At 39.0% G+C, this 14151-nt stretch overlaps 1 protein-coding gene across 6 annotated transcripts in view; it reads right to left on the reverse strand.

Annotated features, from left to right (window-relative positions):
• diaph2 (diaphanous-related formin 2) overlaps nt 1–14151 on the reverse strand; it is a 375689-nt gene that overhangs the window by 263081 nt on the left and 98457 nt on the right. For all 6 annotated transcript variants that reach the window (XM_082548121.1, XM_082548120.1, XM_082548122.1 and 3 more), the window contains one exon: nt 9279–9418. In XM_082548121.1, the coding sequence (XP_082404247.1) occupies nt 9279–9418 (140 nt within the window). The remainder of the gene's footprint in view (nt 1–9278; nt 9419–14151) is intronic.

The raw sequence follows: 14151 nt of genomic DNA on the forward strand, positions 1-14151 counted from the left end.
GTGATCAATATAAAAGCCACCCTAAATGCCTATAAAGCACAGTGCATATCAGATGACAGAAATTAAATATGAACATTATCTTTCTGTTCCTTACATCTTTAAGCAAAATGCTTTCTACAAATAACTATTAAAAGCAGCAACATTTGTCTCTGCTTTTCCATCGTATCACAGTTTGATGGATTTCGTGGTTTGTCCTTCCACTCTACCTCCCTTTGGTGGGTACTTACCACTTATGACTGGGACTACCCGGCCTCGATGCTTGGAGATTACAACCGTCTTCTTGCACATTGTGTTGACTGTTCTCAAAGCTGACTGTCGATGAGTGTTCTCAGATCTTAGCACGCACTATGTGATAATCAGTGCTTCATTTCTTTTGGCTCTGGTTTTGACTCATTAGTCTAGACGTAAAGTATTGCTACTGGACCAACATAGAGTTAAACACAGCAACTAGCACTCTCATCCCCAGAGCCACATTATTAGCTTGCCTACAAACGCCATACATTATTTGCACACACTTTGAAGTTTCTATAATATATTACTGTGGATAGACTGATGAATTAATTCAACACCAGGCTGTAGCCAGCAAGTATCAATGACAAAAACATTTGTTTTAATCCTGTAAAATAATTCTTAAACTCCTACACCCTGTTTCTAATGCTGTTTGATCCTTAGCCACAGAAACCTTTACTTCACACAGAACTGAGTTAAATATTTAGGAGACTGTAGATGAGCACTGGGGGAGGGGGTGGGCAAGGTGAACTATCAAGAGATTGAAATACATATTGAAGTATTATGGACACTGTGTGCATCCAGCATCTGGCATTTATACATACAAAGTGAGTCAAAATCATTGACCTGTGCTGAACCTGACAGAGAACAGCAAGCAGGCAGGATGTTTCAGAGCACAGCTAACATGCACCTTTCCCATCCGTGCTGCCACTTTGCTCGGCAGTCTTCATAATATCTTTGGTCTCCAACTCCGGCTGGCTATAGCAGCGGTCTCCAACCTTTTTTGCGCCACGGACCGGTTTATGCCCGACAATATTTTCATGGACCGGCCTTTAAGGTGTCGCGGATAAACACAACAAAATAAAACTAGTACCGGTACCGAAAAAAAGAAGATTTATTCACAACACACGTGAAAAGACTCAGGAAAACCGAGTAAACGATAAAAACGATAACAAAATAACGCTGGAAACCGATAAAAACCCTGAAAACCAGACATTTCACACCTGAGCCTCAACTCTCGCGGCCCGGTACCAAACGACTCACGGACCGGTACCGGTCCGAGGCCCGGGGGTTGGGGACCGCTGGGCTATAGCAACTCTTAAATATAATGCATCACAGCACAGAACATGTTACGATTGTGTGTACCATATGAATAAACTGTTTCATAAAGTATATTCCTTGCAACCAATTTTTCAGTGGTTTTATTGAATTAGAGCAGAAGAACTGTCCACAGAGTCATCTGCAGCGGTGCTGTTATTTCATAGTGCTACAAAACCACGTAATACAGTCTGAGGACAATATACCTGGTGTCAGCACTCCACAAATGTAATTTCTGGCATAGTCAAGGAAGCGCAGGAACAAGAACCGTGCAGTACTCAAAGGGAGCACTTTGCACTTGTAATGGTATTCAAGTCTCAGCTTGATACTGAAACATGGCTTTAACAAAGACTAAAGATGTACCACACAGGTGAATGTAGAACTGAAAGTATCGTGCGTGTGTGTGAACATGAAAGGAGTGTGAGGTTGGAGAGTGGAGGTCTCCATCAGAGAGCTGACAGACAGCACACCATGCTCCCTAGATACTTTGAAATGACTCCCCACGGAGAGCAAAACACTCTTGGAATTTCTAATTATCCCCAGAACAACACCAAGAATACCTACACACCAACATAGCATCACTGCAACCTGAAGGTATACAGAAACCAGTATTACTGCTAAAACACTGCTGGACACAGTCTTTTTTCTCAATTTAATTGCGTGGTATTGTGTAAAGCTGCGTTTATTGAGGAAGATTAAAGAATGGACCATTAGGTTTGACGCAATGTATCAACACATTCCTCAGGCTCCTGTAAAGATGAGCTTCATCTTTCAAGTTGAAGGAAATGCAATGGCAAGCACTTCCCTGGAAGAAATAATTCTATTTTCAAAGTCATTAAGTTGCCATTTTGTTCAAGCTTTTGTTGCTGCCACCTTTTAGAGGAGATGTAATTGCAGTATCAGTGTTCACCTTTGAGAACATGTTCACCAGAATTGGTGCCAGTATTTAATATCTGCAGACAACTAGTGAAACATTAGGACGGCTCTGCAGCTCTACTAAATTCTGCGGCAGAAAGGATTGCCTTTGTAGGTCACATAAGGTGATAAATCCTTTTATTCATAAGCATAAAGGAAAGTGTGTCACTATGAGCGTTTTCCACAGATTTGACATAAGTTCTTAGGATGTTTGTTTACAAGGTCAAATATGAAACAGGTGTTATTTATTTCTTTTAATACTTTCCACTTAACTATACCACAATTTTATATATCGCATTATATCAAAAAGAATAACATGAACCGTAACCTATGAATAATGACTAAGAGCGAAGAACAATAATTATAGATTTATAGTCAGTTATTTCCTATATCTACCAGCTATTTTCGATACTGCAGCAAATAGTTTCCAACGAAATCAATATAAAATTCAAATCAGATATGTCTGAATTATGTATGCATGCTTTGGGGCTGTAACAGATATGGCTATCTTGGAGGTTAACAGATGGTGTCATAAAATGAAATAGGCATCACTCTTAAAATGCACGCAGACACTGAGGACATTTATGTCTCCAAAATCATTTTCATTGCCTGTGAAGAAGAAGGGCAAACATCAACTTTGAAGTCAGCCGCAAGGGTACAAACTAGTTCACTTGCTCATTTCTCACTCCTTCTCACGTCCGAGGACAGTGTCATAACATCGGTGCCAAATTTAACAGTCAAATAAAACTCTGACTGTTCTAAGTGATTTATGCTCGTACTATTGTCAAAGTAAAAAGCAAAAATGCATTCTCTAATGAAATAAATTATTCTGAAACAACAGAAGGCCACAGTGCGTTTTACCTTCAGGTTTCTACTAAACACTTATGTCATTTGCAGTTTTATTCCTCCTTGATGAGTAAACTTTTCGGAGAACCTGAGGGTGACTGAGCGTGGTCGACTCTCACTGCCAAGAAAATGACCACTCTGGAAAATTTTTACTAAAGGAAGATGATAAAACTAGATCATCACGGCAGAGAATTAAATTGCTATTTTTCTATTATTCCACAAAGTTGGATGGAAAGAAATAATGCTTAATCCGCAAAGTTCAGAGTCTGTCTCATGTCCCGAGCTAACTCATCTCCCTGAACTTAAGCAGGGACAGCTGTTTTTTCTGCTACGTTTAAAAAAAAAAAAATCAAATTGACAAGAAGTCTGATTAAGCTTACAAAAGACTATCGAGGATAACAAAGTGGATACAGAGGATTAATTATGGATGATTCACTGCCATATTTCCACATCAAAAATGACAAGAGTTGAAACAGTTATTCATCTCTGTGAAGAATCTATGTCTGACAGAGCTATCTCATTGATGTCTACTGTGTCTGAATTCTCACACAAGAATCATTCATCAGTGCAGTGCTGTGTTAACTCATAGCAGTCTTATCGAGGGCCACTATTCACACTTTGTACTTGTGCCAGACGAGATTTCAGGCCTACACTGTCGAGGGGGGATACACAACCTGTGAGCTGTTTAGATGCTCACATTTGTTTCAATAGCCACAACAGCAGAAGGACAGATGGATATGCTTCTGGGTGCTGGCGTTAATTGGCCGTTGTACATGAAGCAAACAGAAAAGGCCGAGGGAGTAAGACTCAGGCATATAGAGTCCCAGTTAGTGCTATTACATTTAAACTTTTATGCCAAGGGAGCAGCTTTTTTGACACCTTATAATTGACTTTGTGTGAGTTTTTGCCAGAAATGTAAAATGTAAACAAGCTCAAGTATATTGATATATTTTTGCAGGTGAAATTTGACAAAATGTTTCAAAATATATATGAAATAGTAGACATAGATTAAGCAGTAATGTTTAATGGTTTTTGACCATAAAGTATATGCAGAGCACCGAGATGTCCTTGGCAGAGATGTCAGTGTTTCTTAGTGTGTTGTTCATTGCTTAATCATGCTGGGCAGTAGGACAGACAGCCAACAGGATGAGCAACTTTATGTCAGCAGGCATTGCAACTCCCCAGCCCATAAAAAGCCCATTACTACCGTTCCATGCAACCACAAGCATTCACCAGGGAAAAGCTGGTGAAACTGATTCAGACTCAAAAACACCCAGTGTGGCAGAGCAGCAAGATCATCACAACAACCCACACCCTGAGTATACAGACACAGAGAGAAGCTCTAGTGTCAGCAAATGTCTCCCGCCTCCACAAAAAGAGCCCGCAAGAAAATGCTCTAGATAAAATGTTCGACTTGTACCGTGAAGATTTCACATAATGAAAAGTTAGGAGCCCGGTTCAATTTTGGTTAAATATGTCTTAGGGATCTGAGGGCCAGCAGATCTAATATGGAGGTAGCTGTAGGGATTCAGCAAAGTCACAGTGTAATGCCGAAGGCAAGACTGAGAGAAGTAAAAAGCCTGGACAGTGAAAATGTGCTTTTGTGCTGATAACCACTTAAACCCCTCTCCTCTTTTCTATTTAAAAGTATATTAATAGAGCAGCAGTTAGGATTAGGTCATGAACACTGAAACTACCAGATGCAAAAAATCTAAACATATGAAAGAAGAGTGTACTGGCAAATTTTAAAAAAGTGTCAGTCGACTGCTATATTAATAATGTAGAACTATCTCAATCATATCAATGTCTCCGCATGTGGTAAAGCAGACAAAGAAGCAGTGACATGAGTGGGAAAAGTTGGGTTGAAACGCGGCAGGATTTCTTTCCTCTCTAAATGAGAAAATAACGGGGTGGTAATTTTCTGTAAGTTGGCATCTCTCTTCACATCAGTGGATTACGAAATTAATGAAAAGTGGCTAGTCAATCTGACATTTCTAAATTAAGAAGCAAGTATCCAAATGACAAAATTAAAAGGGGGAGAATGAAGTAGAGGATAAATAATTAGCTGGGGAAATTTTGACAGAAAGAGAAGTGGAAAACATGGCAGTTGAAGAAAAAGAGAGTGGAAACAGAGAAGGCACTGGATGCTCCAGGCAATGCCATCTGTGGGTGGATCTGCAAAGGCTGCATGCCACACACCTGTGTGGGACTGCCTGGGAGATAAGGCCCTCAGCACAATGGCCCTGTGGCCACCTGTGCTGCCAAACAGGTGCGCAGCCTAGCCAATTAAACTATTAGACAAACACAGGCCTCTGGGAGCAAATTAGCAGCCTCCCCAAACATCAGAGGAAAAACAAAAAGCAATAGTAAGCACTGACAGTGAAGAACAACTACACTTTGATGGGGAGACTTCTATCTCGTTTTTGCATTTGTATTTATGTTAAAAGAAACAAAGTTTGGGTCGGTTTGTTGTCATTTAAAATGATCATTTATCTGTCATAAATGCAAAATGACGTTTGAAATTTACAGGAAGTAAGTAAGGAGACAGACTGGGAGGCATTTGCCTCACAGAAAGTCTTTTTGTTTCTTTATTTTTCAGTTTCTTATACACCAATATTTGCTTTAAGTTCGTCAATGATTGGTGACATGCCATTGACAATGATGAATTAATTACTTTTAATTGCGGTATCAATCCCTACACTGAAACAGCTCATGTTCCTCTCATGTTCAAAACATTCAAAGATTAAACTATTAGCAGATGATTTAAGTAATTATAAAAGGCTCAAATATGTTATTGAGGCTACGTTATCTCAAGTGACAACAAAAAACACCATAAAAATTACCTAGTTGGTCACCAGTTGTTTTTATTTCGAGCCTTCTTAAAAAAAAGGGCTAATATCAAACGTTCTCCTCATTTTCATTTTGGCTCCTTTATGGTTATCAGCACGCTTGCTTGCCCAGAGCTCAGGATCAGAGGAGGAGATGCTGCACCATTGATGTTTGAGATCACAACGCTGAGTACAACACTGAGTATGGGCTGGATAAGTGGGATCTGCCACAACCAATTTAGTGGTTGTGGGAGCTCTTAATTCATATTTATATTTGAGAGGTACAAAAAAGAAGCAAATCTAAACAACAAAAAAAAGCTTTTTCTATCAGGCATGGCCTAAATACTGACATGCACTCCCTACTTTGGGCGTAAAAGATGCTAAAAAGATGCAAACATTGAAGACGTCGAGGCAGATGGATGCCTGTGGAACAAATGGTGACCATTTCAAAAACACAACAACACAGTTTGCTTTTAAATGCGAAAAGATAATCTGGATTGTTGACACTTTCCCAGAGTTTTTGTGAAGCAATACATTTTTGTTGTATTCCTTTCTGTTTGTACTGTTTAGTTGTACTGTGAATAGGGCTGCCACAAACGATTATTTTGATAGTTGACTAGTCACCGATTATTTATGCGATTAGTCAACTAATCAGATCATCATCCACTGGACGTAAAACTACAGCTTATTGCACCAGCAGCATCTGCTCTTATATAACTATCATTAGCTTACAGCTTTAAGCTTTTAAGGTGCTAACTAAAAATAAAGACAAGATGATAGTTTATTCAATTTTAATGAAATTTGCAGATTGTTTCGGTAAAGTTTAATAAACTCCTTGCTATCTAAAATATAACAGGACACCGGAGTATATTCTCCAGCATCTCACACTTCTGATAATCAGCTGTCTGCTTGACGTTTATTCAGCTGTGTAAAAACTATAACTTTAATCTCAGCCAAACCGATTTACTCAGGAACAAATAAAATACTAAAAAAAAAAAAAAAAAAAAAAAGCCAAACAACAACATTTTTAAGTTATCTAAGTGACTCATATATATTTAACCTGAGTCGCGAAAGACAGCGGTGAGTTTGAAAACAATTTGCCGGGAGTCCGGTGTTCTCACGGCGCTAGTGACCTAGCCCCCGGCTAGCTATCGAGCTAGTGGGTAACAGACGTCTCCGAAAACGTCGGAGCGCTTTTGAAAATATGCGGTGTCCTGATAAACTGAGCCGATATTTGAGGTTTACACAGCTACATTCTCGCCTGAAAATATGTTAAACGTTTATTTTGTGACCCAGAAAGAATAATAAGAGTAATATTAAAACTAACTAGCTACCGCCATTGTTGGAAACTAAGCTGGGCCGCGCTATGAACTCTGGGATACAGCTTCTTCTTCTTCGGGGTTTAACGGCAGCTGGCATCCTTGTACATGCTGTGCTGCCATCTTCTGTTTCAGTCCGTTATTACACTCTTAAATCCTGCTACTTATTCCTGCGTCTTTTGCGATCTTACAAAGCTTCAAACGACGCGTCGACTATTAAATCAGTCGTCGACGATTTTGATAGTCGACGTAATCGTGACTAGTCGACAAATCGTGGCAGCCCTAACTGTGAAGTACAAGTACCATATATAAATAACAGTTAAATAATTTATTAAAATACACATATTTAAAAGCAGTCAAGTGCATCATTATTCTGAGGTGCAACTAAAAATCAAGCATGAACAGACTTCATGGTTATTTCCATTATATGCTAACATACAATCAAACTATACCAAAGGTTACATTAACATAGTGTGAGTGAAATGCAGAGTTCCTGTGTGTTGTGATCCATAACAATTAAGTACATATTAATTAGAGGAAACCTTATTCATGCTTCAAGAGTAAAATAATAAGAGCTGTAAAGACAGGCAGGGGACAACACTTGCACAGTCCTGGCCAGAATCACCATCCAAAGATGGGTCCCTGGGTAGGTCTAGTCATCCGTGGGAGGCAAGTTTTTCATAAAGCACGGGTCACTCATAAGCTGGTCAAAGGTTCAGCCGTTTTAAAAACACCCACAGGGCAAGCCTGGCCTCAGTTAGAACCCCTAGGCACCAGTTGGCCTTTCTAAGTGGAAAGGCTGACTCCCTACAGCTTGCTGCAGATTTCGGGCAGCGACTCCACAGAATGCAATCACTCTAGGGATAATTACTTAGCTATTAATTCATGTCGTTACATATTATATAAGGACTTGCATTTGTTTTAAGCTCAAACGGTTATATGTTAGTACATGACAGTGTGCATGTGTCACATAATCATTTTAGCCACCTGAATATTCTTGTGCTTAAAAATTCAAATGCATTTCAGGTGAATTCTTTAATCTCACAAGTTTGATGTGGAAGAAGAGAATTGCTGTCAATGTGTCCATTTCTGTATATAACTGGCTGTATTGAGCAGCTGTTGTGCACAATTTGAGCAATAGCATGTAACTATATTGCCTTTGCTTTCAAACTGGTTAATGCAGGGATGGAGCAGTAATGCCAGTAGTAGCACACAGATTAGATAAAAGCTCCTCTGAGGCTATGCTGCCAGGTCTGTTCTCTGTATGCAGGGTCAACATAAAAATGCTTCCACTTATACAGTGACCATTTACTTGCACCACTCATTGATTCACATTAGGAAACGGCTCCTGAACAGTGGGATGATAAATAATTTAGGCAATCTGCTGTCACTAAGCCTAAGTGTGTATTGCACCAGTGAGACTAAATTATGATTGAAGATCTCGTTTACAGGAGAGATGGTAGAATTTAGTTACCTACTATAGAAATGGCTAGGGGGGAAAGCCTTGTAACAAATGACCCAAAAGAAAAGCAAACAAGTGATACAGGTTCACACAGGATTAAAGAAAAAGTCCCCTTTTATGTTTGTTTTTGTTTGCTAAGAAGCAATTATTATAGCCAGATGTGCTCATTAGCAAAAGCTTGCTTTTTGAGATCAAAATCAGGAGTTTCCAATAACGAAACAAACTGGACTACAAATGCACAGACTGTGTGGGAAAATACAGGAAGTAAAATAGAAAGAACAGAAGAATAAGATCTTAAAAACCACACGATGAATGAACTACATGAGTTAAAATGATGCTTTTAAAGATCTATATGTTTTTTTATATAAGGACTAGAGGGAAAACTGTGGAGAAAGTGCATAATGTGTGGGGACAGTAATAGCTAAAATCATCAGAACAGCAATCCTTCACAGCAAAAATGTGTTTCCAATAATAAAAACTCTTTTAGAAATGTTTTTTGTGGGGGTGGGGTTCCTTATCATTCAGATTTTTGCCCGGGAACAAGACAGTTGGCAGAATGTGACAAAAGCTTCATTTACTAACCTGACGGGGTTACTAGTGAGAGACACTCGGAGGGATTCCAGGCAATTGAGCAGCTTTTCTTCTGTGATGCCAGAACGCAGTTCATGGACGTATTCTTGGGAAGAAAGGGTACACTCATGCTTACTGTTCCTCAGTCCACCCTGCAAACAAAGTATCAGTGGGACAGTTATTAGAGATCAGCAGACCATACTATAACTCAACTTTTGGAACAATATCTCCCTAAATACACAGAAGCGAATGAAAAACTGCAGGTGAATAAAACAAAAAGAAGAATTTGTTGGTGTTAATCAAAAATCCCTTTTATCAGTGTGTTGTATGTAGTAATATGAGTGTGTGGGCTTTTTTTTTTAACTTTTTACTTTTTCACATTAAAATCTCTTTTCATCTTTTTATTACATGATAATTATAATAATAACATTTGGCTCGGACATCTATGTTTTAGAAGAAGGAGAAGCTGCACCAGCCACTTTCCCTTTCCTAGTCAGCCAAGACTCTAATGATGGACTGTACTGACAGAGAGCCAAAAACAGGCTGCACATGCTCTCTGCAGCCACTCCTGCTTGAAGTAAATGGATTCTTGTGTTTAATCTCCACAGGGATCTGTTGCTACACTGATACTTACACAATGAGACTATTGGCATCTATTGGCAGCGATACACACATTTTCAGCACAACAGTGAAACACACTGACACTCGCTTTACATTCACTGTCTAAGCACACAGTGGAGTTAACATTGCACTATATATTGGACTACAGCGATCGTGGCTCAAGAGTTGGGCGTTTGCCTTGTAATCATCCCTGGATTGCTGGTTTCCTACAATGTGAGATGTGCTAATAGCCAGTTTGGGAAGTAATAAGCTAACTCATTTATCTAGAGAAAAGAGAAGCTTGCTGATCTCCTGCAATGCACAGTGAACATGAAAGAAGCACATTTTTTGTTGCAAAAACCAGATGCAGTCTAAGAACAGCAAGCTACCGCTGATTCTGAGCTTTCAGTGTAAACTGAGCTCACAGACTGATTGACCGAATAATGGCACAGAATCTCTCATATGTATTAGATTCCGGAAAATGCTAAATCACATTCTGTAAATTACTTGAGTGATTCCTGCCAAAAGCAATTTCATTTCATTACCAGAAGAAATGTAATCACACATCGTAGCTTATATACTGTATCGGCTGTAAGAATATTAATGATGGATCTACAAATTCCAGTTGAAAAAGAAAAGTTTTGGGGGGGTTTTTTTTGTTCAAATGCATGAACCATTCTTCTTTTGTACTGTTAATCTCTTATTTTTCTTTAAAAAATAATCAACTCTCCTGTGTGACTCTGTCTTTGTGACTGAAAATATGACTTATCATTAGCTTAAGTATTAAAACTTCTACATACAGGAATCCTAATCGGTAATTATACTCTGGAATCTAAATATTGCAAACATTAACAACCATACGCCTCTTTCCTTAAAAATTCTAAAATGTTGACAGCCAGAGAAAAGCTACAATAGTAACTGTAAGAAGCAAATGATAAAACCACATATATAGAAATGCAAAATGTAATAGATTTTTATTCAATTTGGAGTAGAGAGACAGATACTCCAAACTCTCAACGAGCAAAATGAGAAATACAAACCTTGAAATAGATTTCAAGGTTGAAGCCTGACAGTGATGTAAAACTGTTTCATAGAAATTACATAACAATTACACTTTCCTGGCAGTTAAGGTACTTCAAAGAACATATGTATTTTTAATCCTTGAGTGGTAGAGCTTATGTTTTTGAAATCAGTTCTCAAAGAAAAGTTCATATCATTTATGTCTAACTCGATGAACCTTTAACTCAATAACTCAGTGTGCATCCGCGTGCGCGTGTTGTTAGACTTATAATTGAATGACTCTTTATTAAATTTGATATGCACAGAGTTCAAGTAATTAGCATTTTCAATCACAATGTAATAATCTTCATTGTTTCACTAAAAATATTCAGAAGCCACAGTGTATCCCTAAAAGAGTAGCTGATAAAAAGCACTCTGAATTAATATTGTGATATGAATCAGTTAATTCAGACATGGTAACAAATTATTATTTAGGGACAGCGGTTAGCTGTTTCTACTTTTACTCTTTTAAAAAGCTAAAAAATGAAAAATAACATGGCTTAAGAGAATGACAACAGATGGGGTCCTGACGTGTTCAAACAGGCACAGCAAGAACATACAAACTACTACAATTCACTTCAAATGCAGAACCTTCTGGCTGTGAGGCACCAGTCCAACCACTGTATCACCGAGCTGTGGTTGAGTGTCTGAGTACCTTTTTAATTCCAAATGTTACATTTAGGCTTTTATTTTAGATGAAATAACAATTGATCCATACCAGTTAAGATGTTTATGTCTTGATCTCGACTCTATCTGAAAAGGAACTGGACCGATGAGCTACTAGACATACTGCCTTTACTGGTACGCTTAAGTGTTCATTAATTGAAAATACTTACTTTTCTGATGAGCCTCAAAGATGTATTTTTCTCTATCAAGTAGATAAGAAAAAGACTGGATCTAGAGTATTCATTACCCAATACAGCCTGGACAAGGATCTTCCATAGTAAATGGACCTAAGTCATTAAAACTATTGATTAAGATGGTGCATTACCATTAAGTGTCAGATCCAATCATGCTAAGCATGCACAAGCAGCATATAAGCTATTTAAAAGCTACTTCCCCTAAAAAAGTAGAAGAAAAATAATTAGATTTAGATTATCAGAATGAGCATTGTTGAGAGTTGGTGTAATATGCTGTTTATCCCCTGAAAAAGCAGAATCACAGCAGTCAGATAACCAAACCTTTTGTTTCTGTACAGAAGGACAGAGTGTTGAAAACACACTGCTGTCTGCAGCGATTCAGTTTTGACAACAACAAAAGCTAAAGCAGCTCAGTTGGGTAGATAGTGGAGAGGTCATGTCAGAACTTTGCTCAGTAAAGTTTGGAAAATAATGCCTGGTGAGTGTTAAAAATCACATTAGTGCACTTCACCTAAATCTGAAGACCAAATACCCGCAAATTGGCAAAAGCTTGATGTTGGTTGTTGTAGAGCTTGATGAAATGGAAAGGAATGGACTGGCATTTACAAACTGCTTTTCTAGTCTTACTGATCACTGAAAGCATTAAGCCACATTCACCTTTTCACACATTTATACAGCACCCTTGTTTACGCCCTTAAGTTCTTTACCTTTCCTCCATAGGCAATTTGGAATAACAAGCAATACAACTGACCAAAAGTCTTTTTACAGCAGGAGTTAGATAGATTACCCAGAGGATAGTAAGCAAGACCAGATTCAAATTCAGAGGCTTCCAGCTTCACCATATCATGGTTCAGTAACTGAACAGTTTTGATAAGAAACTCTTACAAACTTGAGAAAAAGTTTATTTGACAAATTCAGACTTTCACAGATGTGACATCCTTAAATACCTCCACTTTTGAGCAAAGTAATCAAAGCCATAATAATATAAAAGTTTATCAAAACATTGCAGGAAAAACCACTGCATACTGTTAGAGGGAAAAAATATATAAATGTAATGCTGCTTAAACTGGCGTTTTATTTTTGGATACAACTGATTAAGAGACACGATTCGCAGAAAAATACTTCCTCAGCATTGGGCAGTGAGAGGCAAGTGCATCACCCACTTTTTATTAATCTTCTTACCCCTCAATAGTTCCCAGCAAGCATACCGCTATATCCAGAAACACTAGAGCTCTGGTTTCACCACAGGCTCTGACCTCTGGAAACCAAAGACACTGACCATAAACTGTTTTTTCATGACCCTAGCCCAAATCAATAGAATCCTTTGGGATAATATCAACATTACACTCCCATACTGGCAGCAGAGAAACAATCTGAGGAGCAGGAGGGGGGATTACCTGCTGACTACTGGGTAATAGAGTTTTCCTCCCATCAGGTTCTCAAAAAATGGTCAACAGCACAAAACTGTCAAAAACAGTCCGTACAGAAAGGAAGCAATGGAGGGATGGGAGATGGTGTGTGATGCAGCAGTAAGACATGAAAAGTCAAAGAAGCAGGGGGTATGAGGGTGATAAGAAAAACTAGGGAAGAGATACAAAAAGAGAGTACGGGGAGAAAGGGCAGGGCAGAAAGATAGAACACCTCTACAGTAGAGGACAGACACAGCCTTTTGACCACAGCCTAGAGCCTCATCTCCTGCCGCTTATTGAATCCCCTATTTGTCGATAACAGTATTTCCTGCCAAAGAAAATAGTGCTGGGAGCAATTACTTCACCGAGCCTGTCAATTTCATTTTGGGGGGTTAGGGGAGCATTGAGGCTCATTCCCTCCTCCTCTATCACCTCTGTCTACCTTTCTGTATGCCACGGGGAGTGACTGAGTGCAGTGCCTTCTATCGAGGGCAGGGCAGGGAGACAATGCCAAGGCGCCTGCACTTCCACATGTCATCTTCACCTGTAATGAGCTTATAACAAGCTGGCAGCTTCTTCAGTGCCCAGTGCTCAACACACTCAGGCAGACTGATAGATACATTATTCAGCTTCTTTGTCAGCTTACTGGAAAACCACATAAGCAGTAACATGTCTCGCCTGGAAGTTAGTGCTAGGAGATAGCTTCCAGGCCAGACATGCCTCTGTCATTCAGTCTGCTGCGCGACCTCTCTATCTTTCTCACACATATGCACATATGCACAACAGGGTTTTGTGTATGGCTCAGAATGGGCCTTTGGGGGTGACGGCATGCGGCAGTAAGCTTGATCATTCTGTACAAAGGCAATGCCTTTGTTACCTTATTTGACAAAAATGATGTCTTTTTCTGGCGTTTCTGATGATTTGATGAACTAAAATATGTATTATGAAATTTCATAA

The sequence above is a fragment of the Aulonocara stuartgranti genome (genome assembly GCF_965226115.1).
Source record: "Aulonocara stuartgranti genome assembly, chromosome: 2".
Classification (NCBI taxonomy): domain Eukaryota; kingdom Metazoa; phylum Chordata; class Actinopteri; order Cichliformes; family Cichlidae; genus Aulonocara; species Aulonocara stuartgranti.